This window comes from Rutilus rutilus (assembly GCF_951802725.1).
Source record: "Rutilus rutilus genome assembly, chromosome: 13".
NCBI classification, from domain to species: Eukaryota; Metazoa; Chordata; class Actinopteri; order Cypriniformes; family Leuciscidae; genus Rutilus; species Rutilus rutilus.
The window spans coordinates 32389461-32411784 of NC_140218.1; the positions used below are offsets into that span (position 1 = coordinate 32389461).

The 22324-nt window shown below is 37.0% G+C and overlaps 2 protein-coding genes and 1 long non-coding RNA gene across 7 annotated transcripts; all 3 read right to left on the minus strand.

Annotated features, from left to right (window-relative positions):
* Positions 1-2191: 2191 nt before the first annotated feature.
* Positions 2192-8618, minus strand: pnpla1 (patatin-like phospholipase domain containing 1). Its single transcript, XM_084428784.1, has 9 exons — positions 8305-8618; positions 7863-8095; positions 7223-7288; positions 6895-7104; positions 6404-6464; positions 5857-6087; positions 5644-5776; positions 3015-3137; positions 2192-2924 (listed from the first exon to the last, which is right to left on the minus strand). Exons 1-9 carry the CDS (start codon positions 8492-8494, stop codon positions 2612-2614), a joined length of 1560 nt encoding a protein of 519 aa, XP_084284910.1. The 5' UTR covers positions 8495-8618; the 3' UTR covers positions 2192-2611.
* A 565-nt stretch (positions 8619-9183) lies between these two features.
* etv7 (ETS variant transcription factor 7) lies at positions 9184-18595 on the minus strand. 5 transcript variants are annotated; one of them, XM_084429109.1, is made up of 10 exons: positions 18286-18452; positions 17667-17784; positions 16186-16350; positions 15965-16084; positions 14527-14568; positions 14217-14363; positions 12785-12940; positions 12503-12645; positions 12329-12429; positions 9184-10706 (listed from the first exon to the last, which is right to left on the minus strand). In XM_084429109.1, exons 1-10 carry the CDS (start codon positions 18319-18321, stop codon positions 10523-10525), a joined length of 1212 nt encoding a protein of 403 aa, XP_084285235.1. In that variant the 5' UTR covers positions 18322-18452; the 3' UTR covers positions 9184-10522. The 5 variants fall into 5 exon arrangements, with proteins under 5 accessions (XP_084285235.1, XP_084285234.1, XP_084285236.1 ...); XM_084429108.1 differs by having other exon boundaries at positions 17667-17787; XM_084429110.1 differs by lacking the exon at positions 14527-14568 and having other exon boundaries at positions 17667-17787; positions 18286-18595.
* Positions 18596-20125: 1530 nt separating this feature from the next.
* On the minus strand, positions 20126-21582 carry LOC311302753. The gene is made up of 3 exons (XR_014629661.1): positions 21299-21582; positions 20747-20800; positions 20126-20613 (listed from the first exon to the last, which is right to left on the minus strand). It is a non-coding gene; the product is annotated as an uncharacterized lncRNA (long non-coding RNA).
* Between the last annotated feature and the right edge of the window lie 742 nt (positions 21583-22324).

Genomic DNA, 22324 nt, shown 5'->3' on the forward strand with positions numbered 1-22324 from the left:
AAAAAGACTATATAATCTTACCAAACTTTTGAATGGTAGTATGTATTAGAAATAATCTGCACTGTGACATTTTAGGTTAAACCACGAGAACATTTAAATAGTTTATCAGGGTCTCATGCGTGTAACCTCACAGAACCGATATTTACGCTAAACAACATTATGCTTGGGTATAAAATGTAAGATATGGATCTAAAGTCATCAGGTTGAGCTTTTAAAAGGTAATTCGTCGTGCTCTTTAACTGAGGAGCTGGTGTCTGTGGAAGGACCAGCAGATGTTTGTTCTGATGGTGGGAGAGGATGTTTCTTCCAACTGCATGATTGAGACCAAGCTTTGATATGCTCTCTTTTGTGCCATTGTGCTGAAATGGTAAATGGTTGCCATGAAATAATGGCAGTATTTGTTTCTGGATGTGAACGGCAGCAGGGCAGTGGTGTCTGGGACTGTATTAGCCACCCTTGACATTTCAGTGCGTCCTGTAGAAACACATTCTGCATTGAGCACCATTGCTAATCAATCTCGAACAATTCCTGGAGTTTGGGATTTGATGTCATCGGGGTCCTGTGATCTAACCACGGCTGCGTACGGAAACTTAGGCAGCTGACTTGTTGACTACCTCATCAGGCAATGACTTTGCGGGCAGAGTTTATGCACGAAGGTGCCTCATGAAACTGATTTCAGACAGACTTTTGAGGCAGCGCAACGGTTTAATGATCTACATCAAAATAGAGTGAATGTTTAATTACTATAAAAGCAATTTCTCACTAGAAATGGCATCAGATGTGGAAAACGTTGGTCAAAAACACATTTATACACGCAACTTTCAGACGCCATCTTTATTTATTTTTTGGCTCAACTGTTACAGAATGGAAAGCACAGGATTGTGGGATATCAAAGGCAAATCAATCAGATGAAGGCATCTCAGGAAGTGAAACTCACATTGGATTTTATAATTGGTCGAACTATTCTTTAACACAAGTCATATAATGATTGCTAGATGAAATAATAACAACTAATAAACAACAAGACATGGGTCTTCAACCCTTTTGGTGCTCAGACAGCTGTATATATTCTCTGTGATAGACAGACAACAAAATTAAACTTGGTTAGTATATTTTTATAATACTAAAGCAAATAGTTAAAATGTGTTGACAGCATATCTGAGATTAACACATTTTCTATTATTTTCAAAACTTTACTGTTAAAAACTAGTGCTGTCAAAACTTGGTCAATGTAAATGCGATTTCAATAATGTCTTATAAGTATTATCTTCTTATAAGTGTTTACCTGTTGTCATGTATCTTCTAAACGTTTTTTAGGAGTTACGCGAGCATAAAAATGGGCAATAACTTAATAGGGAACACTTTACAACAAGGTCCCTTTAGTTAAAGGTGCTCTAAGCGATGTTGGGTGACGTCACTTCTTGTTGACGTTCGAAGTATTGTCAAACAAAACGGAGGCTAGCTCGACCCTCCCTCCTCCTCATCCCGTCCCCTCCCCCTCCCTTCCGTGCTTTTCCGATGTAAATTCGGGACTTTGAGCGTTCCTTCTCCTTTTCCCCTCTTCTTTGCTATTTGTTCATCGGAACGTCGTCTCTTTGGTCGTGTGTCGGCCATATCAAAATTCAAGAGAATATAATTCTAACGTTAGTCGTTGTCGTTGTTAGGACATCTCTCCTCTAGCTAACTTCCCTCTTCATGCATCTCTCTCCTCCACACACCCCCCTTCATGTGCACATGCACTAATCCCCCAACCCCCACCTCCAAATCATTCTTGTCGGTTATTGGCTCAAACACTGTTTGTTATGTTTCGTGGTCCAGGCTGGGCCAGTTTGTTTTTGTTGCCGTTTGTGGAGCCTGGGCTGTCTACAGAGACCGCGTTTTTTTACAGTGTGTTCAGGGGACAGGCAGATAGCGGATAGTGAGGAGATGTTTGCTGTATGTGACAACAAATGTTTCAGCCTAAAAAAATGTGTGACATCACTTAGAGCACCTTTAAACATTAGTTAATGCATTAACTAACGTTTAACCTACAATGAGCCATGTATTTGTTACAGTATTTATTAATCTTAGTTAACATTAATTTGTTAAAAAAATGTTTTCATGTTCTCTCAGTTCCATTAAATAATATTAACAGATACAACTTTTGATTTTAATAATGTATTAGTAAATGTTAAAATTAACACAAGATTAATAAGTGGTTTAGTTACACTTTATTTAGTAACACTTTATTTTACATTGTGCATTTTATACATGTTACATGTACTTACTGAAGTACTGTATAAAACAGTAAATTATACGTTTAAGTAGTAGGCCTAATAATAATTAACAACGTGCTTACTATAGAGTTAGGGTTTGGTTTAGGGTTAGTTGCATGTAAGTATGCACAATTTATAGTAATTGCTATATTAACTACATGTAACGTGTAACAATGACACTGTAAAATAAAGTGTTACCAATAACTAAATGGAACCTTACTGTAAAGTGTTACCATACATTTTTATTAGATTTTTAAAAAGAAAAAAACACTAAAAAACCTAGAGCATTATCCCAATGCTAGTCCCATGTTAGTATATAAAAAAAAAATGAAACCGCACAGACCGATACATCAACTTCACTCTGTGTTGAGTAACGCTAAGCATCCTGCATTGCTTGCATTATTTTCATTTCTTTTCATATCAGCCACATGTTGTTGTAATGTGTGTTGCACCTCTATCTTGCGTCTTCTCCACTTGCTGTCTGTTTCTACTGAAAACAGGAGCGTGTAGATGTTTGGCAGGGTCTGTGCCACAGAAGGGCTCGCTGGGAAAAGAGATGAGACGTGGCCATTCAGATTAGAGGAGGCCATGTGTCTCTCAGCAAACTCGCTGGGCCTGCGGTGCTCATCGTGAACTTGTGCAGACATGAAACTGATCAGACTCAGCATCCTTTGCAAAAGACAGAAGATTCTTCCTCAGTGGTAGTATTAACAATAACTGTAACAGCAGACAATGATTTTTTTGTTGTGGTGTACTTACATGTCTCCAAGGACTTTCCTCATAGTGGACAACACAATTTTGAGTACAAAGATCATAAATATCTTGACGCCATGCCAGAGCCAGTATGCCACAGTCGTAGCTTTAGTGATCCATTTCTGAGACCTGTGAAACAACATATCCAAACAACATGAGTGCTAATGAGCAGCCTCTAAATATTGCCTTTTAAATTCAGAAACCTTTAGGTGGAATTTTTAAATAAATGATGTTGATTTTATGCATTTAATGAAAATAACAGATGCACTGAAATTAATTTTATTCACTGAAAATATGAATCTATTTAATAATGTTGTATGTTTCAAATCTAATTTGTTGTTGAAATATAACCATTCGGACGGTGACTGTAATAATTTCCATGACAGATTCATTCAAACATGCATTAAATAATGAAGACAACATGTTAAGTAAAACTAATCAAACTAATATGCAATTTAGTCCATCTATTTAGCAAAATCCTGGAGGGTTTTCTCTTTAAGCTACTAGGAGCTGGACATTAAACGGTTCTCCTGAGGTAAATGCAGCATTGCGTGACTGTTTTGAAGCCGTTTTATCTTGATGATGCATTTCGGTAAGTTATACCGTTTTTTTTTCCAACACATCTTCTGATGTTCTTTCATGTATATTTTGTGCTGTAACTAGTAACAAAAAGGAAGAGATGATCGATTTACTGCTGCTTGAACTGAAGCAGTGTTCTGTCACGCCACAATAAAGATTGCCTAAGCGGTATTTATTGTTTGAATTTTAATTGAAATTAAAATAAAATTGGCAGAATTTAAAAGTTGAGACTGCCACATTGTTGCATGAATTGTTGCATTCACTCACAAAACATTTGTTTTCTCCCCAGAAACTTTGCTTGCAAAATGTTTTGCGTTTCCCGGCAGTGAATTGTTTTGCATTTCCTGCGCGCAAAATGTTTTGCGTTCTGCCGAGAATTGTTGCATTCACTTGCAAAATGTATTGCATTACACATGAGCGAAATGTTTTTAGTTCCCCCCAAAAAATGTTGCGTCCTCTCGCAAAATGCTCCGCTCTGAAAATATTTAGCATTCCCCACGAGTGAAATGTTGTGTTCGCTTGGAAACTGTTTAACGTTCCACCGAGAAATGTTGTGTTCACTTGGAAAATGTTTTGCGTTCCACGGGAGCGAAATGTTTTACGTTTACCCCCAAAATATTGCGTTTGCTCATTGAAAATGTTTTGCATTCCCCTGAAAATTGTTGCGTTCGCTCGCAAAGTATTTTGCGTTCCCCGCAAAATTGTTGCATTCGCTCGCAAAATTTTTTTTTTGTTCCCCCGAGAAATGTTGCGTTCGCTCGCAAAATGTTTTGCGTTCCCCACGAGCGAAATGTTGCGTTCACTTGGAAACTGTTTAACGTTCCACCGAGAAATGTTGTGTTCACTTGGAAACTGTTTAACGTTCCACCGAGAAATGTTGTGTTCACTTGGAAAATGTTTTGCGATCCACGGGAGCGAAATGTTTTACGTTTACCCCCAAAATATTGCGTTTGCTCACAAAATGTTTTGCATTCCCCTGAAAATTGTTGCGTTCGCTCGCAAAGTATTTTGCGTTCCCCTGAGAAATGTTGCATTCGCTCGCAAAATGTTTTGCGTTCCCCCCAAAATTGTTGCGTTCGCTTGCAAAAATGTTGCATTCGCTCGCAAAAATGTTGCATTTGCTCGCAAAAATGTTGCATTCGCTTGCAAAAACTTTGTTTTCGCTCGCAAAAATGTTATTTTGTTCCCCCGAGAAATGTTGCGTTCGCTCGCAAAATGTTTTGCGTTCCCCCAAGAAATGTTGATCGCTCGCGTAATGTTTTGTACGGAGCCCCTAAAAGGACGTGGTGGTGGAAAAAAATGAGGTTGGGAGGATAAAAAATTTAATTAAAAATCTTTTGTGTCCCCTCGCAAAACGTTTGCGTTCCCCCGAGAAACTTTGTGTTCCCTCGCCAAGATATTTGCGTTCCCACAGTACGCCAAGTCCTTATTCGGACCTGTCTTTCAACTGCCTGCTTAGAGACAAATTTATATTATAAAGCTTGTTTTGAGGAAAATTGGGTTGTAGCACGTTGTCTACGCTACTATAATAATAAATAGGTGTCATTTGTGTTTTAACTACGTTTAGCTCACGAATATTGATCCGGGAAGTTCGAATCTGTGAATATATTGCCAACTTCACTAAACTCCTTGAAGCACTCACTGACCACATTTCTTTATATTTGAGTCCAAGTTCAAACACTATGAAACGCTTCACTGTTATCGTACGGAGCTGTGTTGGAAAAATTATAAGATGGGAGGAAAAAATATATTTCAATGCTTTTGCCTTCCCCAGAGAAACTTTGCATTCTCTTTCAAAGAACTCAAAAGTTTTCCTCCCATCTCATATTTCTTCCATCAACAGAAAGCAGCATAGACTAAAAAGATCTCGGTTCATCAAATAGTAGACCGAGAAATCGATATTGTCAACCCAGCTCTAGCGTCCACACAGCTGAAATGTTTACCTGTTGTAGTTTATTTATGTTGTCTGCCTGCAGTATTTAATATAAATGGTTCATCCTTTTTATTCATGTGTCCTCATAATCTTTAATCAAAATAACTTCCCCTTCCTCTATACCTTTCCCATAAGGTTGTGGCACTCCAGATTGGCAGTGTAAACAGCAAGAGCAGGTATGAGAGCGTCCATTGAGATAAAGAGACATCCGGATTACTCAGAATCTCCAGCCGTCTCTCAATGTTACACAGCAGCACTAAAACAGAGAATAGGAGAATGTTTCACTTATGTATCGAATCCTTCATAATCACAAATTCAAACAGGACCCTACAGTACCTTCCTGAACCTTTACTGGCGAGCTCTTATGTTCTGTCCGCTCTTGACGGGACGGACTGACGGATGAACAAACCCCATTGATGGTCTTCTCTTCGGGTTGTTCCAGGGAGTTCTGCTGTGAATCCTCTTCCTCAACACCATCAGTCTGTGTTAGCATCCAGTGATCTGAGCTCAGGGAATCATCAGATGCATCTGACTCCTTTCTCCGTTCAGGGCACAACGGCAAAGCGTCTGTCGAGGTGTGTGAGACAGTTATGAATGACAGTTGACGTGATTCAGAGTTGATTCAGCTTTTTAAGATTGTTGTGTCTAAATATTAAAGTTTCCAGTATTTCTGATTAGTGTTTTCAAAAGATTTACAAGTATCGCTAAAATTGTATATGTGAAAGGGTTTATGTTTTGAAAGCTGTGCATACATTGACATTGGATGTATCGCTGTCCTACCAAAAGTAATTGTTCACTTTACATATATACTTATGAATACTTCAACATGAACATCCGAAAAAATCATTTAAAAAAATAAAATAAAATGTACAGTAAAACTCACTGCTCTGCTGCAGAAAGTATACGGTATCTTGGTATCCACTGTAGAAAGCCTTCTTCAAAATCTGTCAATTAACAATGAATTAAGTTAAAGGAAGTGTTGATAAAAAATATGTCATCACTTATTCGCCATTGTGTCATTTGAAACCCATGTTACCATTTATTTATTTATTTAATAAAGACCATAAAAGTTACAGAATGTTCAAGCTGCTCGATTCCATCCAAGTGGAGAGTGATCAGGGTTGTTTACTCCCAAAAAAAATAATAATAATGGGACGCTAAATATCATTTTGGCTTTAATAAGATTTTCCCAATTAATAGGCAAGAATAAACCTGGTGTCCTCCATAATTCCTGTTCTTTCCGACAACAAAGCACTTGAATGTGAAAAGCTCGAAATCATAACCTCAGAAGTGGGAAGTAGGATATCTCCGATAGCACGTGAAGGCAGCATTAGAGCAAATAGGTACTTGTGTTGGGACATTTACAGAACTCACCCTCCAGTCCCGAGGGAACATAGCATCTACCAGTCTGAGGAAGTTGGTAAGGGAGCACTGGAAGAAGAGCTTCTGGATGATGGCGTCACAGAGGATGATGGAGGTATCAGAGGGACAGATGTCCATGTTTCCAGCAAACGGGGAGATGGTGAGGGTGGGAGAGGAATCCTCTAATGGCTGGATGTTTGTGAAACCTCCATCCATATAGTGCTGGGAAAGTATAGAGGTTTTATATGTATAGCTTGTTTTAAGCTGCATGTTGGTTTAGATACTGTAGTTCTTAGGCATGTTGTTACAGAGGACATACAGTACAAACACTTGTACTCACCTCGCCTTTATACTGTGGTGGGATCACGCCACTGTATACAGGAACAAAACAACTGCACAAAAGAGCCTTGTAGAGGACGGAAAGAGACCACTTAAAGGGTTAGTTCACACAAAAAAATGAAAAATCATCTCACAATTTACTCACCCTCAATCCTAGGTGTATATGACTTTCTTCTTTTAGCCAAACACAATCAGAGTTATATTAAAAAAAATATCCTGGCTCTTCCAAGCTTTATAATGGGAGTGAGCGCCTGAGATTTTGAAGCCCAAAAAAGTGCATCCCTCCATCATAAAAGTAATCCACACTACTTCAGAGGGTTAATAAAGGCCATGCACTTTTGTAAGAAAATATCCATATTTATAACCTAATGAACTATAATCACTGGCTTCTGTAACGGCCGTACGCGAGTCTAGTTCCGATGTAGGAGTATCGGAGCGAGGCGAATTGGTGGTAAATTTGTATGAACTTGTATAGTCTAATTTTCATATTTGCTTTTACGTCACCAAAGTTTAGGTTTTTGTACAAATCATATAGTACAAATTAATAGCTGTAATTGAGCTGTAACATGACTGTAAACTGAACATTTTTATACATTCTATACATACACATTTTTAAATGATATGGCAAAAATGATGCTTACTTTTATAAGGTCATCTTTGGAGTGAAATTCCGACACTAAAACATTTTTCCCATCAGACATGCGAGTCATGGAAACATGCAGCCGTCCGGTGGCCAGAGTGTGGGCGTTATCAGGCAGACAGCGCTGCAGTGTGACCTCCAGCGACCTGAAAATATCCACCGTGGGACTGAGAAGACCGAGCGGCTGTTGATTGGCAAATCTCGCAAATTCCAAGAGCTGGTCTCGCACATGTCCTGTGAGAAGGTGGATTTAATGACTACCGACACATTTTAACAGTTCAAGTCCTGATTCTTTTATCCAAGTGACTTACAGCACACTAATCCCTGGACCAACCTGGTCTTTTTTTTTTGGATGGAGTTTGAACCTACAACCTTCACAAGTACAACACTAGTCCCATAGTCGATAAATGAAGGTGAATATGAATAGAAAGATCTCAGATTACCTAGATTGGACCCACAGGCGACCGCTGCAGCCACGAGGGAACCAGCAGACGCGCCATAGACTCTTGGTGCTCCTTGCAGGATCCAGGCCGCGTTATCCAAAAGACTCTGAGCAGCACCGAGTTGGTAAGTTGCTAGAAAGCCAGAACCACAGAAAGACACGGAGAGGTTCTCGCATAACGGTGATGACATGACTGGAAATATCTCCTCGTGGTCGGATGGTATCAGCTCTTCAGTGCTCCGACTCTAACTTAAGATGAGGACCTTCAGAGCAACAAGATAAAATCAGACGGTCACGGTGTTGTTAACAGCAAAGAAATGTAAGAAAGCCCACAAAGGACCTCCTTCCCCTCTTGGATACCAGGAATGATCTCAAATCAATTACTCACGTAATGGTGTCTGAATTAGGCCTTTTATATGTGTCTGCACACAACCTTCAAAGGGCATCAGAGGTAAATGTATATTATTGTCATCTTTGGAGCAATACGAATTACTTGACATTTATTAAACGTCTTAAAATGAGCGTGGACATTACCGTAGAGAAGAGCTAAACCATGGCGTACATTACAAGCACATCTATCAAGAGGGAGTATGGATCCATGACCTGAATCAATAAAGTTGAAACAAAAAGTTGTCTTCTTCCTCTTCCAAAACGTATGTAGAGACCATTATTTTAAATGCATCTACTGTTCACACAGTCAGTTGATTTGCCGGGAGCAATAAGCCAGTGATGTCACTTCAGTGCTTCAACTCAGTGCTTTTTAGATCAGAGGTTCTCAACCGATTTGACTCAATGGCCCCTCATATTTGAACAATATTCAAAGGCCCAATGACTTTTCCTATTGTTCATGATTTCTTAAGATAAAAATTAAGGATAATGGTTTTTATAGAAACATCTATATTTATTTTAAAAATCAATTTGAGTTATAAGATTTTATTAAGTTACATGACTTTTCCAGGTCTAGAAATCATCACACTTTAAAAATTAGCCTATAAAGCCTTTTCCCAGACATTGGGAATCCCAGTTCTTTAAATAAATTTAAAAATAAAACAATTTCCCTGATTTAGAACTGATTATGTTATAATAATGGTAACTTTAGGGTCTAATTCTCACTATCAACTACAACTTTTTCCTCCTAATTTTTAAAACTCTACTGCTTATTAATAGTTAGTAAGGCAGTTGTATAGTTTAGGTATCGGGTGGATTACATGATGTAGAATCCTGTAGAATAAGGCATTAATATGTGCTTTATAAGTACTCATAAACAGCCAATATCCTAATAATATGCATGCAAATAAGCAACTAGTTCATAGGGAGAATTGGACCTTAAACTAAAGTGTTACCATTATTATACTAGATTTTATGAGACCAAATGACATATTTACTTATAAACAACAAAAAAGCATACAAACTATTTACTTATGTACTTTTGACTGCAAAAAGCCTTACAAATCAAATACAATTTCACAAAATACAAACTTTCTATTCTGCATTCATATTCATTTTAACCTAAAATATGATAAATTAGATGCTCATTAACTTTTTTTTTTTTATAGTTACCTTTGTAGAGTTAATAGGCAATTAATGAAAACATAGATTTCAGTGTACATATTATGGTCGCACTTTATTTTACAGTACGTGCACTTATGTGTACTTACAGTGTACTTACCTAAGAAAGTACTGGGGCACATAAGGTAACTACATGGGTTAAGGTTAGGTTTAGTGTAGGTTCAGGGTTAATACCTAGTTATTACCCAGTTACTGAAATTACTGTATAGTATATTCATGCGCAACATGACTGTAAAATAAAGTGTCACCCATATTATTAATGCTATTTGATTAATCAATGCAGTACAGTTCACAAATTTGTAAAAAAAAAATAATAATAACATTGCACAGTTTTACAGCCTGAGAACATTTCATATCAACTCGACAACGAGACTATGCGAATCAATCATAATTGTTGCGTTGATGAATGTGTTGTGTAGTTTTCAACACATCCTCACAGCAAACAACAGCATAAACTACCCTGAGTCTTCACCGTGTGAAGTAAACTTAAACTGAGCATCTGCTAAAATATTCCAATAGTTCCTCTACAGGATATCAGCAATCTCTGGGGATGTAGATGGCAGTCTGTATTTCACATCAAACTGTATCGGACGTCCAGCTCTGGGGTTTCCCATTCTAAAAGGCCAGGTTAATTAATGTAGAAGTGAGTGTCATGGGATTGGCGATATGCTGAAGTTGTGATCGGAGCTGGGACTCGGGGTGGTAGGGGTCGAAACAGGTGATACTTCCAGAGCGTCTTCTCTGTAGTCAGGGGACGCGGGACTGTCAGGAGACTCCGGAGGTTCTGCACGCTCCGACCTGCCTTGCATTATTTCCTCAGGCGTCTTCAGAAACCTGCGGCAGACCAAGAGACAGTTTTAAAGACATTTAGGTAGTGACTGATCAACATATGGGCCAGGACGCAGAACGTAATTTCACCATGTGCAACATGTTTCTGGATCAACATCTTTGTTGATCCTGGAACAACATTCCAATCAACCAATCAGATTTGAGGGACAAGTTTACAGTTTATGTTAAGTTTAGGCTCACAGCCAGGGTTCGGTGCGTCTACATCAGTGCTATTCACCATCATTTCACTCTGATTTTAGGGATAACTTATGGGTAGGGTTAGGTTTAGGGGTAGGGATAGGGTTAGGTCTACATTTTTTCAGACAGGAATGTTGACCCAGGAATATGTCTAACTAAAATCCGAAAGTGCGACCAGGACAGCATTTTCCTTTTTGAGATCATCATCCCCAGTTTAACAGAATGAACAGTTTTAGCTCCCTCTTGTGTGAGTTCAAAGATCTACTTTATCAACTGTGTCTGTAAAAAGAATTTTGCAAATATTTTAGTGAATTTCTTTTTTGTATAAAATATGTATTACTTAAAAAAAATTTTTTTTAACAAAGTGTGGGGACATTTACTCATTCTTAATTTGACTTAATTTTCCACAATTTATAATAACAGTAAAGTGATTAAACTATGAAATTACAGATATGGACGTATGGGTACTATTATCTATACACTATGTTCATTCTCTCAACCGACTTAATCAAGCATCTCTTGGGGATGCTTTTAAACGGTGTGCATTGAAGAATGCATGCCAGACCGCATTTAATCATACCATTTCAGCATCATAAGAAACATAAACATAAATTCATGCAAAAGTTAATTGGCTTTTAGTATCACTTGTGAAAAAAAAGTACACTTTATACACTAAAATAATACACTTTAAAGTCAACCCTGTGGTGAAAATCAAGTTTTTAATGTTGTTTATATGTCTATGTCGTGTTTTTAATATGCTTCAAGACAAATCATGTGAGTCAACACCATTGCTGAGTATTTTCTCCTTAAAACTGCAGCGAACCAAAGACAGTCTCTAAAACGCTCTAAACTTTTAAATATGTAATTTTAGTGGTGTTTTAAGGGATACAATTATTGACTACAGGGGGACTTTAAAAGAATGTAGCTACTGTAAGTGTGAACTGAAATGTATTAAATTCAATTAGCTGAACTTTAGAGTGTTTTCGACTCATAAGTAGGACTTGAGTGTGATTTCATTCTTCTATTGTGTTTTTGGTTGAAGTGTACCAAGGTACACTTCTGCTTTATCGGCAGATAAGATATAAAAGATTATGAGGGCACATTCTTTTTTTTTTTTTTAAATGATGATGTGCACCGATAAATCATTTATAATAAACACTGCAATATTCCATAAAAAATAAAAATTGTCCATTTTGAATTCATGGTGACCTTAAAAATGAACTTAAAGTACACTACAAATGCGCATTCAATACAATTACACTTCTTTGTTGTAAAGGGTATGACTAATTTGCCATCATTAAATGGAATTAGCGTATATAGGAATTATATCAGCATCACCATCAACTAACAACTGATATAAGTCAACGCCGACATTTGAGTTATGAGCAAGTACAAACAAATACTAATGTGCTTCAAATGCCTCCACTTACCGGAAGAGCAGCCTCTGCCCTGTCTCTTTCTTGATAATGTTGAGCTTGTAGTAATGGCGCAATGCTCTAGACATTTTCTCATAGGTCATATTGGCCCTGTTCTGCAATTACAAACAAACAGACCCGGTTATTGTCAGTAACACTTAAACACAGAAGACTCTCCTGTTAACGTACCTTGTGGTTTCCCCAGAGTCTTGCCAGTCCATTGGGATCCACCACTCTGAAGACCATGGAGTCCGGATCCTCCCAGCGGATGAAGGCCTTATACCGACTGTCCGACAGCAGGTGGTACACATAGTGCCATAACAGTTTGCAGTCTAAAGAAAGGATGGAATGGCCAAAGGCATGTTACTTTATGGTTTTGACACACTGTAATTTGTATTCTTTTTTTCTTAATTTCCGGGGATTGGAAATTATTAAATGATATCAGCCATAGTTAATGTCTCCAATGAGCACCTGGAATCTTTCCATTGGCCTCAGTGGTGTGTGTGGTGTTTGCAGGTTTACTGGACAGGTTGAGAGGCTCATCTGTACAGAAAATATTTACAGGCTGTCTGGTTTTGTCTGGAGAGTTCTGTTGCAGTCCTTCCTTGGGGGAATGTTGAGAAAGCTCTGCAGAATATGGGTAAACAGTGAGCTAAAAAACACACAAAAAACTCATCCATATCCTATATTAGTGGATCTCAACCAGAGGGCTGGGACACACCTGGAGGACACAAGATGGACAAGCTTTGGTGGGTCCTTTAAATATAACAAACAAAAAATACCACTGTCCTGGGGGTGAGCGATGCACCCGTAGACACAAGTAACCGGTAGAAATTTGCATGTGACTGTGCTGTGCTGCAAGGTCACAAAGGCTTATAATTTGAATGCGTATTTAATCATTGATGGTTAAAAACAAGTGAGCTTAAACCGTTGAAACACAATAAGAAGCGAAAGAAAACTCATTTGTGAGTGCTTTTTGCTGACTAATTCGGCTTGAACAGTTAAATACGCACACTTATATGTCAGAATGACCATCTTTGCAAGTAAACATAGTCATTTATGTCTTAAGTGAATGTAAACAGTTGAGAAAGAAAATACATAAGTATATTGCAGGGGTGCCCAATCCTGCTCCTGCCGATCGACTGTCCTGCACAGTTCATCTCCAACCCTAATCAAACACACCTGAAGCCACCAATTAAGGTCTTCAGGATCACTTGAAAATTAAAGGCAGGTGTGTTTGATTAGGGTTGGAGATGAACTGTGCAGGACAGTCAATCGGCAGGAGCAGGGTTGGCCACCCCTGGTATATTGGATCCATGCATTTAGTCTTAAAGTGACAGCAACCTATTATTGTTCATCAAAAAATCAAAAAATTTACTGAATCATTTTTTAAACTTTAATAGGAATAAATGTATATTTAATTTACACAGTGAATACTATGCAGTGTTTTTTTATACATATTTGATTACTTTATGCAATTTATGTAGTATTACTAAGTTCTAGTGCTTGAAGTTTTTCAGGTAGGTCTATTTCATGTCTTTGTTCTACTGTAGTTTTTTTTTTTCTTCAATATGCTTGTATTCAGTTTCTTTGTTCTTTAACACTGTTTACTTGTCTTCAGTAAGTTTTTTATTTATTTATTTTTTACTTAGGCTAGTTTTAGATATATTTTTTTTGATACTGAAAATGGTGACAAGAATAATGAAATTTCAATGGTATTACAATTTTTTATATAAAATGAAAGCAAAAAATAATAGCGAAAATAACTTGTATTATTTTATTTATATATCGTTATTGTGAAATAAAATTACCCATATCATGATATAAGGCATCTGCATAAAACCTTGAGATCTAGTCTCAGGACTTTTATAAAGTGGGTAACAAAGATGGCTTAAACACTGACCTGTTTTCATGACTTGTGGAAGCTCAGGGTAAGAAGACAAGGGTTTTCCCTCCTGGCTGTGATCCGTGCTGCATCCGGCTGTTAACACCCGAGAATTTGGATTCACAGGACAAACAGGAACACTTCTGTTAGAGGGAACACAAGGACCTGCAAGACCATTTATCAAGTGCTATTTACAGCTGCAGTCGCAAAGCAAATTAACATTTTATTTATAACATTACAGGGTCAAGTCTAACACAAAAAGCCAAATATGAAAGCCAAATAAATGTGTAATATTGTCTGAATGGAGTTGAGTCTGATTTAGCCACACCTTTTGGCGACAGCTCTAGTTTTGCAACCAGGAAATTCCCTCCTGCATAAAGGAATGGGTGTAATGTAACCCCATGTTTCACAAATGAAGCAGATCAGTGTGTTTATAAAGAAACAGACGGAACAAGGAAGAGTTGTTTCAGCTTGTTACTTAACTTTATCTTGAAACCTAAATAACCAGATAGATAGATAGATAGATAGATAGATAGATAGATAGATAGATAGATAGATAGATAGATAGATAGATAGATAGATAGATAGATAGACGGATGGATGTATAGATAGATAGATAGATAGATAGATAGATAGATAGATAGATAGATAGATAGATAGATAGATAGATAGATAGATAGATAGATAGATAGATAGATAGATAGATAGATAGATAGATAGATAGATAGATAGATAGATGGATGGACGGACAGATAGATAGACGGATGGATGTATAGATAGATAGATAGATAGATAGATAGATAGATAGATAGATAGATAGATAGATAGATAGATAGATAGATAGATAGATATATAGATAGATAGATAGATAGATAGATAGATAGATAGATAGATAGATAGATAGATAGATAGACGGATGGATGTATAGATAGATAGATAGATAGATAGATAGATAGATAGATAGATAGATAGATAGATAGATAGATAGATAGATAGATAGATAGATAGATAGATAGATAGATAGATAGATAGATAGATAGATAGATAGACGGATGGATGTATAGATAGATAGATAGATAGATAGATAGATAGATAGATAGATAGATAGATAGATAGATAGATAGATAGATAGATAGATAGATAGATAGATAGATAGATAGATAGATAGATAGATAGATAGATAGATGGATGGACAGATAGATAGACGGATGGATGTATAGATAGATAGATAGATAGATAGATAGATAGATAGATAGATAGATAGATAGATAGATAGATAGACGGATGGATGTATAGATAGATAGATAGATAGATAGATAGATAGATAGATAGATAGATAGATAGATAGATAGATAGATAGATAGATAGATAGATAGATAGATAGATAGATAGATAGATAGATAGATAGATAGACGGATGGATGAATAGATAGATAGATAGATAGATAGATAGATAGATAGATAGATAGATAGATAGATAGATAGATAGATAGATAGATAGATAGACGGATGGATGTATAGATAGATAGATAGATAGATAGATAGATAGATAGATAGATAGATAGATAGATAGATAGATAGATAGATAGATAGATAGATAGATAGATAGATAGACGGATGGATGTATAGATAGATAGATAGATAGATAGACGGATGGATGTATAGATAGATAGATAGATAGATAGATAGATAGATAGATAGATAGATAGATAGATAGATAGATAGATAGATAGATAGATAGATGGACAGATAGATAGAAAAGATCACCTGTGGTCCCATGCGAGTCTAGCATCTGTTGTGTGTGTGTGTTGGAGTTGGCCAGCGGATTGAAGATTGCACATCTCCTTTGCTGCTTTACATGTTGAAGGAGTTCATACAGAACATCACCTGTTTCACAGCAGTTGCAGTTATATTCCACAGTGCAGTTATTATAAAAGTTCTGGACAAATCTGATAACTATAACCTAAAAGTTTTTTAGCATCACGCACCAGAGCTGGGACAGCGGAGACGGAAGTCCTCTTTGGTGAGAAGACAAAGTGCCTTTCCGTTCATCTCAAATCTTTGGTGGTCCGCACGTCGCAAAGAGTATTCCCTCTGAGCCCAGCGCAGCCAGAGATTCACATCCTCTTTATCCCACAGAGAAGGATTGATCCCTGTACATTACAACCAGAAAATAAAGGGCTCATTTACTCACCCTTGTGTCATTCCAGAAACATAAAGAGATATTGTGCAGGATGTCCTATAATGAAAGCAGCAGTGTGAAATGACTCTGAATCTCCTAAAAAAAAGCCATTTAAGCTCTTTAAAAAGTAGTCTGTTACTATTTATGAAGCCTTGCGTGTGTTTAAGGAACAGACCCAAATTGATATCATAATTTGCTGAAAAAACATTCCGTGTGTCGCAAATGTGAGTATATTCAAATCTCACGTGATGCATCTGGAGCCACAAGGTTTGAATATGTGCAAGTTTGAATGTCCTTTGAGAGTAAATTGAGTGAAAAATTTCAGTCTATTCCTCTCACAAAACTTTTTTATGACTTTCGACTACGAGAGACTTAGTCCCTGTTTACACCTGGTGTTAAGATGCGTTTGGTGGATCGGATCACAAGTAGACGAGGGAGACACATTCCCGTTTACATTCCCGCCTCTTTTGTCCACTTTCAACCACTTCTGTCCTGCTTTCTTCGAGGGAAGGCTCTATGGGCGGATAAAAGTATGGGCTTTTTCAGATCTTTTGATCTAATAGACAAAATAAGCTCTCGCAATTTACATATGAACACGACCGGAGAAAATAGAAAAACTTGGCTTTAGTCTCTGCTCTGACAGCAGCAAGATCACGCTGAACGCTGTGAGTGTGTGTTAGAAATCAGGAATGGTGAGAGAACATTGTGCTTGGTACATTTTTCATCTTCAAACTAAACTTGGGTCTTCAGCCGCCAGTTTAAATCCCGTTTGGCTAGAGCGTTTCCCATAATGTTACTCATTAGGTCAGTATGTGGAGAGAAGACGGTCTTTTGTGGCTGTTTGAACACATTCGACCACATGAGCGTTTACTCTACGAAAGCAATCCGGTCAAATGTGTTTTCAACTACCTCTGGAAGTGGTCCAAAGTGGACAAGCTCAAAGCGTTTTAGACCCCGTTTACGTCTGTATTTAGCGTCGTCCACTTGTGATCCGATCGACCAAAACGCATCTTAATACCAGGTGTAAGCAGGGCCTTAGATGTAGACAAATATATGAGGCCAAATGCTTTATGGTATTGTTATTGTTCTTTTTGACCTTTTGAAGACTACTGGCTACTTTTGTGGAAAAGTGCAGCTCGGATGTTCTCCTGGAAGAAGTCGCATGTTAGAAACAGCATGATGTTGAGTACATTTTTCCTTTAATGCATGCACCTAAAACATGTTTAGTCATTGTGATCTGTATGCATTTATTGTAATCGCAGAAGTGTAGTTGTTATGGGAACATACGTAGTCTTCCAGGGAGCTTGCACAGTTCATCAGGCATGGCTTCATTCATGGAGGGAGGTCCGTTTTGAGGGCTGGGCAGAACGGGCGCACAAACTGAGGGTCCGTTCCCATTACAACTCTGCTGACGTATGGAAGGGAGAGCAGAAAGAAACATTTACTTTAATAGCAAATGGAAGGGAAGTCTTTATCTCAGCCTTTAATTCCCTTTCATCAATGATGTATAATATATGAATGAACCAGAAAGGACAGAAACTAGATAGTGACTCATATTTTGCTGAATGAAAACAACACACTGCAAAAGTGAAAGTAAATTTGAGGCACACAGTTTTTATTTTCAGTTTTACACCGTCGCCTAAATTGTTAATAGATCTGCATCAAAAATCTACACTAATATTTTACTTTCATATTATGATATTTTGAGAGGGTTTGCAAAATAACAAAACAGCTTTTTGAATATAACATTTGCTTAAAGTGATGAGTAAAGTGTTTTAATGTGATTAAATTACTTTAGTTCGTTTTTTATTGAGGCACTAATACAAACATTGATTAGCCTACTCATTCAGATTTTTTAACAGTAGGTCTACAATGCACTTATTTGGTGAGTGAGTGAGTCTCTTACCTTTATTAAAGGTGGCGGAGAGGAGGCGTCACTCATGTTAACCTTCAAGACTTGACACACTCTTCTATTTATTCGCGACACTATCAATAACTGATTAAAATATCAACAACTTGTCGATGAATACACAAAATAAGGCGTTTAAAGTCGCGTGACGTCGTATTCTCGCACAGCAGACTAGAGTTTGTCTTTTTCTTATGCGGATCGCCTGTAAAATTAAGAAAGGAATCCTTCCGGGAAATGAAAACGAAAGAGACGAAAGAGAGCGGATCTGCCAGGGGCTGTGTGTGTGTGTGTGTGTGTGTGTGTGTGTGTGTGTGTGTGCTCTTAAATCTCACAAACACAAACACTGACTCTCCAATAGCTCATCTGGTGTTTCCTGAAAGTCCAGAAAGATTATTAAACTGAAATGCGTAGGAAATATGCACAGTGGTTGAACTTTAAAAGAGCTAAACTTTAAAAGAACATAAAAAAATAAAATAAAAAAAAGTCTCTACGTTTGTTCATTTTTAAGTTTTCTACTTTAAGTTTTGTTTATCATTTTATCCATTTCTGTCAGCACTTTTCGGTTGAGGTGCGTCTTTTACGCATCATATAGGCTACTTTAGCGCCCCTAGGAGGGAAACATTGGCTGCGTTCCAAACCGCATACTCAATGAGTAGGTACTTAATTTCAATAAGGACTTACTCAACGAGCGCTAAAAGAGTAGGTACTTTATAGCAAGATCTCGTTGAGTATGAATGCGAACCGGACATCTGCCATGTTAACGTTATCATGTGACCTACGACGCGTTATCACAAGCGCAACAACTTAAAAGATTTGAACGACACGTTTAATTCATCTATCTGTAAATATCTTGATATTGATTAAACTTGCTCATTTTGTGGTCTTTTTGAAGAAACTGCTGCCCATTTATTTTGTGAATACATTTAGGGTTGATTTAAGTTCTTATATTTAACCCTACTAATGTGACCCACCGTTTTATCCTTAACGATATTATTTATTTTTATTACGAAATCCCAAAATTGTCATCTCTTGAATATGTTGTTAATTTGTTATCCAAACGTTTTCATCCACAAGCGAAAGTGGCTAACTGCTTTATTTTTTCCTCTTTTTCTTGTTGAATTTAACTGTCGTTTCATCCCTAGGCCTATAAATAACAAAAAATATATATATTTTTAAATGTATTATAATGAATTATTTAAGAAAATATATATTAAGATATTCAACCTTGTAGGTTCTTTTTTTCCTGTGTAAAAAATATCATATTATGTATGCAAACCCATAATATATATATATATATATATATATATTATGGGTTTGCATACATAATGAGATTTTTTACAGATCTCATAACATCAGTAACTCGACAGCCCTACCTAGAACGGATTTCCTCAGCGTTTGTAATGTCTGCACAAAGGGCAGCTTTTCGAAGACTCGCCTTTGGAGGAAAACTGTTGATTTTATACTCGAAAAATGTACGTATCATTAATATTAAAAAATAATATTACCTCAGAATGAATTGCATTGCTATCCCACCCCAAAACATACAATAACAACAACGATAAATGCTGACCAATACTTAATTATATTACTTTTTACTGAAAATGATATAATTCAATAAAACAAACAAAATGTAATGTATGTCATATGACATAGCTCTGCATGATTGAATACACTCTAGATGTGTATATAATGAACATATCTACATTTTCTTTCAAACAATTAAATAAAACATTAATTAAATAATTATATTTTATTTACTGACAACAATGAGAAATATTAATAAATTAGTAAAAGAATGAATGAAAGTCACCATCACACAATAAACAAATGCATAAGTCAACACATGAAACAAAGCTTTATTCAAACTACAATCATGCATGTAGGCTACAGGCACTGAACTCCACATCCTTCTGCCATCTCAACACAGCGGTTCCCATTCTGCAGCTTTATTCTGATGAATCAGCTGACCGCCAGAGGTGAGCCGTTCCCTCGTGCCGGAGGTTGTTGCGTGATGTGTTGTGCTTCACAATCTGAGGCAATAAGAGCAGGTTGAGTGATCAAGGGTCTTGTAAGGGCAGGTGGAGTGATGGAGGGTCTCACCCATGGCACCATCTCCAGGATTCAGCTCTGGGCTCCTCATCCTCAGTGCTCACACCAGCCTGCTGACATTTCAGATCCTACAAAATGCACAAACATAACACAAAAGCAGTCATTTTAACCGCACAATGTCATTTGATTTCAGTATTATTTAGAAGACAAAAACGTTTTTTTTCCAGAAATGCTGCCATCATCTTCCCTTGCAGGTCCTGCTCCACCACAAAAGATCTGCAGCAAATGCACAAAAATCAATAATCAGAAAAGTGCTGTAATAGCTCTGTTTGAAATTACAATAATTAAAATAAACTACAGCTTAAGATTTAAATAGTTGTTATTCATTTCTTGATAGTTGTATACTCACTCAAAGCCTTCATGAGCCACTCCACCGGATAAACACACATCTGTTCATCTGTCCCTGTAACATCCAGACAAGATTCACATTAGCCTACCTCTGTGATTTATGAACTCAACACTACATTTACATGTTGAGGTTGTTTTAACTTTTTATCCAACATAAATGTTCCTCAATTTATCAACTACTAATGGACAAATAAAATAGATAACTTATGTTTAACGTTAGTTACTTTATAGATTTGTTCTACATAATAGCACATTACTCAGATGTCTATTCATGTTGTGATATTTCAAGATTTTCCTGTCAGATGTAAATAGACATTTAAAATAAGCGTCTTTAAGATGTATATGGTTTATGTAAATCCACGTTAGAAACGTAACTTACGTGTCTTTACTGGAGCTCCCTTTAGCTAACGTTATACATAATAAAACGTGTTTTTACAGCAAAATCACAACTATACTACACTGTGTAACGTCTTTACACCTTCAACAATTCAACAGTTTACTCTACAGTAGTTCAACACATGCAATTTTAACACAAGGAACCGTGTTTACTCACATTTGAAAGCACCCGCGTCTCTGATCTCTGCGATGTTTGCGATGACGTATCCTCTCGCGTGGCCTCCTGGGATAGAAGAGTATCCATCGGTCGAGCACTCAAAAATCTGGCCGAAAGCAGTAAGCCATCCGGGAACTTCTCGCCTACTCTTTTATGAATACTGACGTTTGGAACGTACTGCTTCCTTCACGTACTGTTTTCGCCTACTATATAGTAGGAAAGTAGGCATATTCGAACGCACTTAAGTCCGAATCTCGCGATAATTAGTACGTCACCCAGGTAATTCTCGCCTACTCTTTTGGATTCGTACATACTTTTTCGCTCGCCTACTCCTTTTCCCATACTAAATAGTAGGGAAGTATGCGGTTTGGAACGCAGCAATTCATTCATTTGAATAAGGTTATATGAATAAGGTTTCAGCGTCTGCATCCCCATTTCCCTATAGGACAAGCAGTTTGGAAGATGGATGGATTTCAAGAATCAAAGTGACCATTACTATGGAAAAATTCTGAAATTAAATAATGGTGAAAATAATTGATCACTACAGTGCGTGCAGAATTATTAGGCACGTTGATTTTCTGATCATATTTTTTTCCAGGCACATTTGACCAATTCCAAACCACATTAATCTTAATAACTACTATTGATTTTGTATTTAATCATTTATAAGTAACATATAATTGTTCATGGAGGCTGGAAATAAAAAAACTAGACGCTGTCATCAACGATGTTTCTATGAAAGTTCTCACTGGAGACAAATATGGCATCCTGAGGTAAATATGGAAGCAGGAATTGAGAAACTTTTATTTGCATTGCATTTCTATTTTTGCAACTGCTGTGATGAAATTATGCTATCTGCTGTCCCATACTTTCCCAGGATTGAGTTTCATATAAAATAAATCCAAAAGGAGTAAATATTTCCAATGGTTGACATTATGCACTAGGCTAGCTATATTGATAAATGAGGTGAGCTCATTTTACAAAACATTTCAATAAAAGGTACACAACATTTCACCTCTCACATCC

What these genes read in the sequence shown, in the direction of transcription:
- pnpla1 (XM_084428784.1), bottom strand. Translation starts at nt 8,494, where the DNA reads ATGTCATCACCGTTATGCGAGAACCTCTCCGTGTCTTTCTGTGGTTCT. An exon ending in CGCCTGTGGGTCCAATCTAG is followed by an intron (nt 8,096 to 8,304) that starts GTAATCTGAGAT and finishes ACCTTCTCACAG; the next exon opens with GACATGTGCGAGACCAGCTC. An exon ending in CACCACAGTATAAAGGCGAG is followed by an intron (nt 7,105 to 7,222) that starts GTGAGTACAAGT and finishes ATACTTTCCCAG; the next exon opens with CACTATATGGATGGAGGTTT.
- etv7 (XM_084429108.1), bottom strand. Translation starts at nt 18,321, where the DNA reads ATGAGTGACGCCTCCTCTCCGCCACCTTTAATAAAG. An exon ending in CAAGCTCCCTGGAAGACTAC is followed by an intron (nt 16,351 to 17,666) that starts GTATGTTCCCAT and finishes TGTAATGTACAG; the next exon opens with GGATCAATCCTTCTCTGTGG. An exon ending in TCCACAAGTCATGAAAACAG is followed by an intron (nt 12,941 to 14,216) that starts GTCAGTGTTTAA and finishes CATATTCTGCAG; the next exon opens with AGCTTTCTCAACATTCCCCC.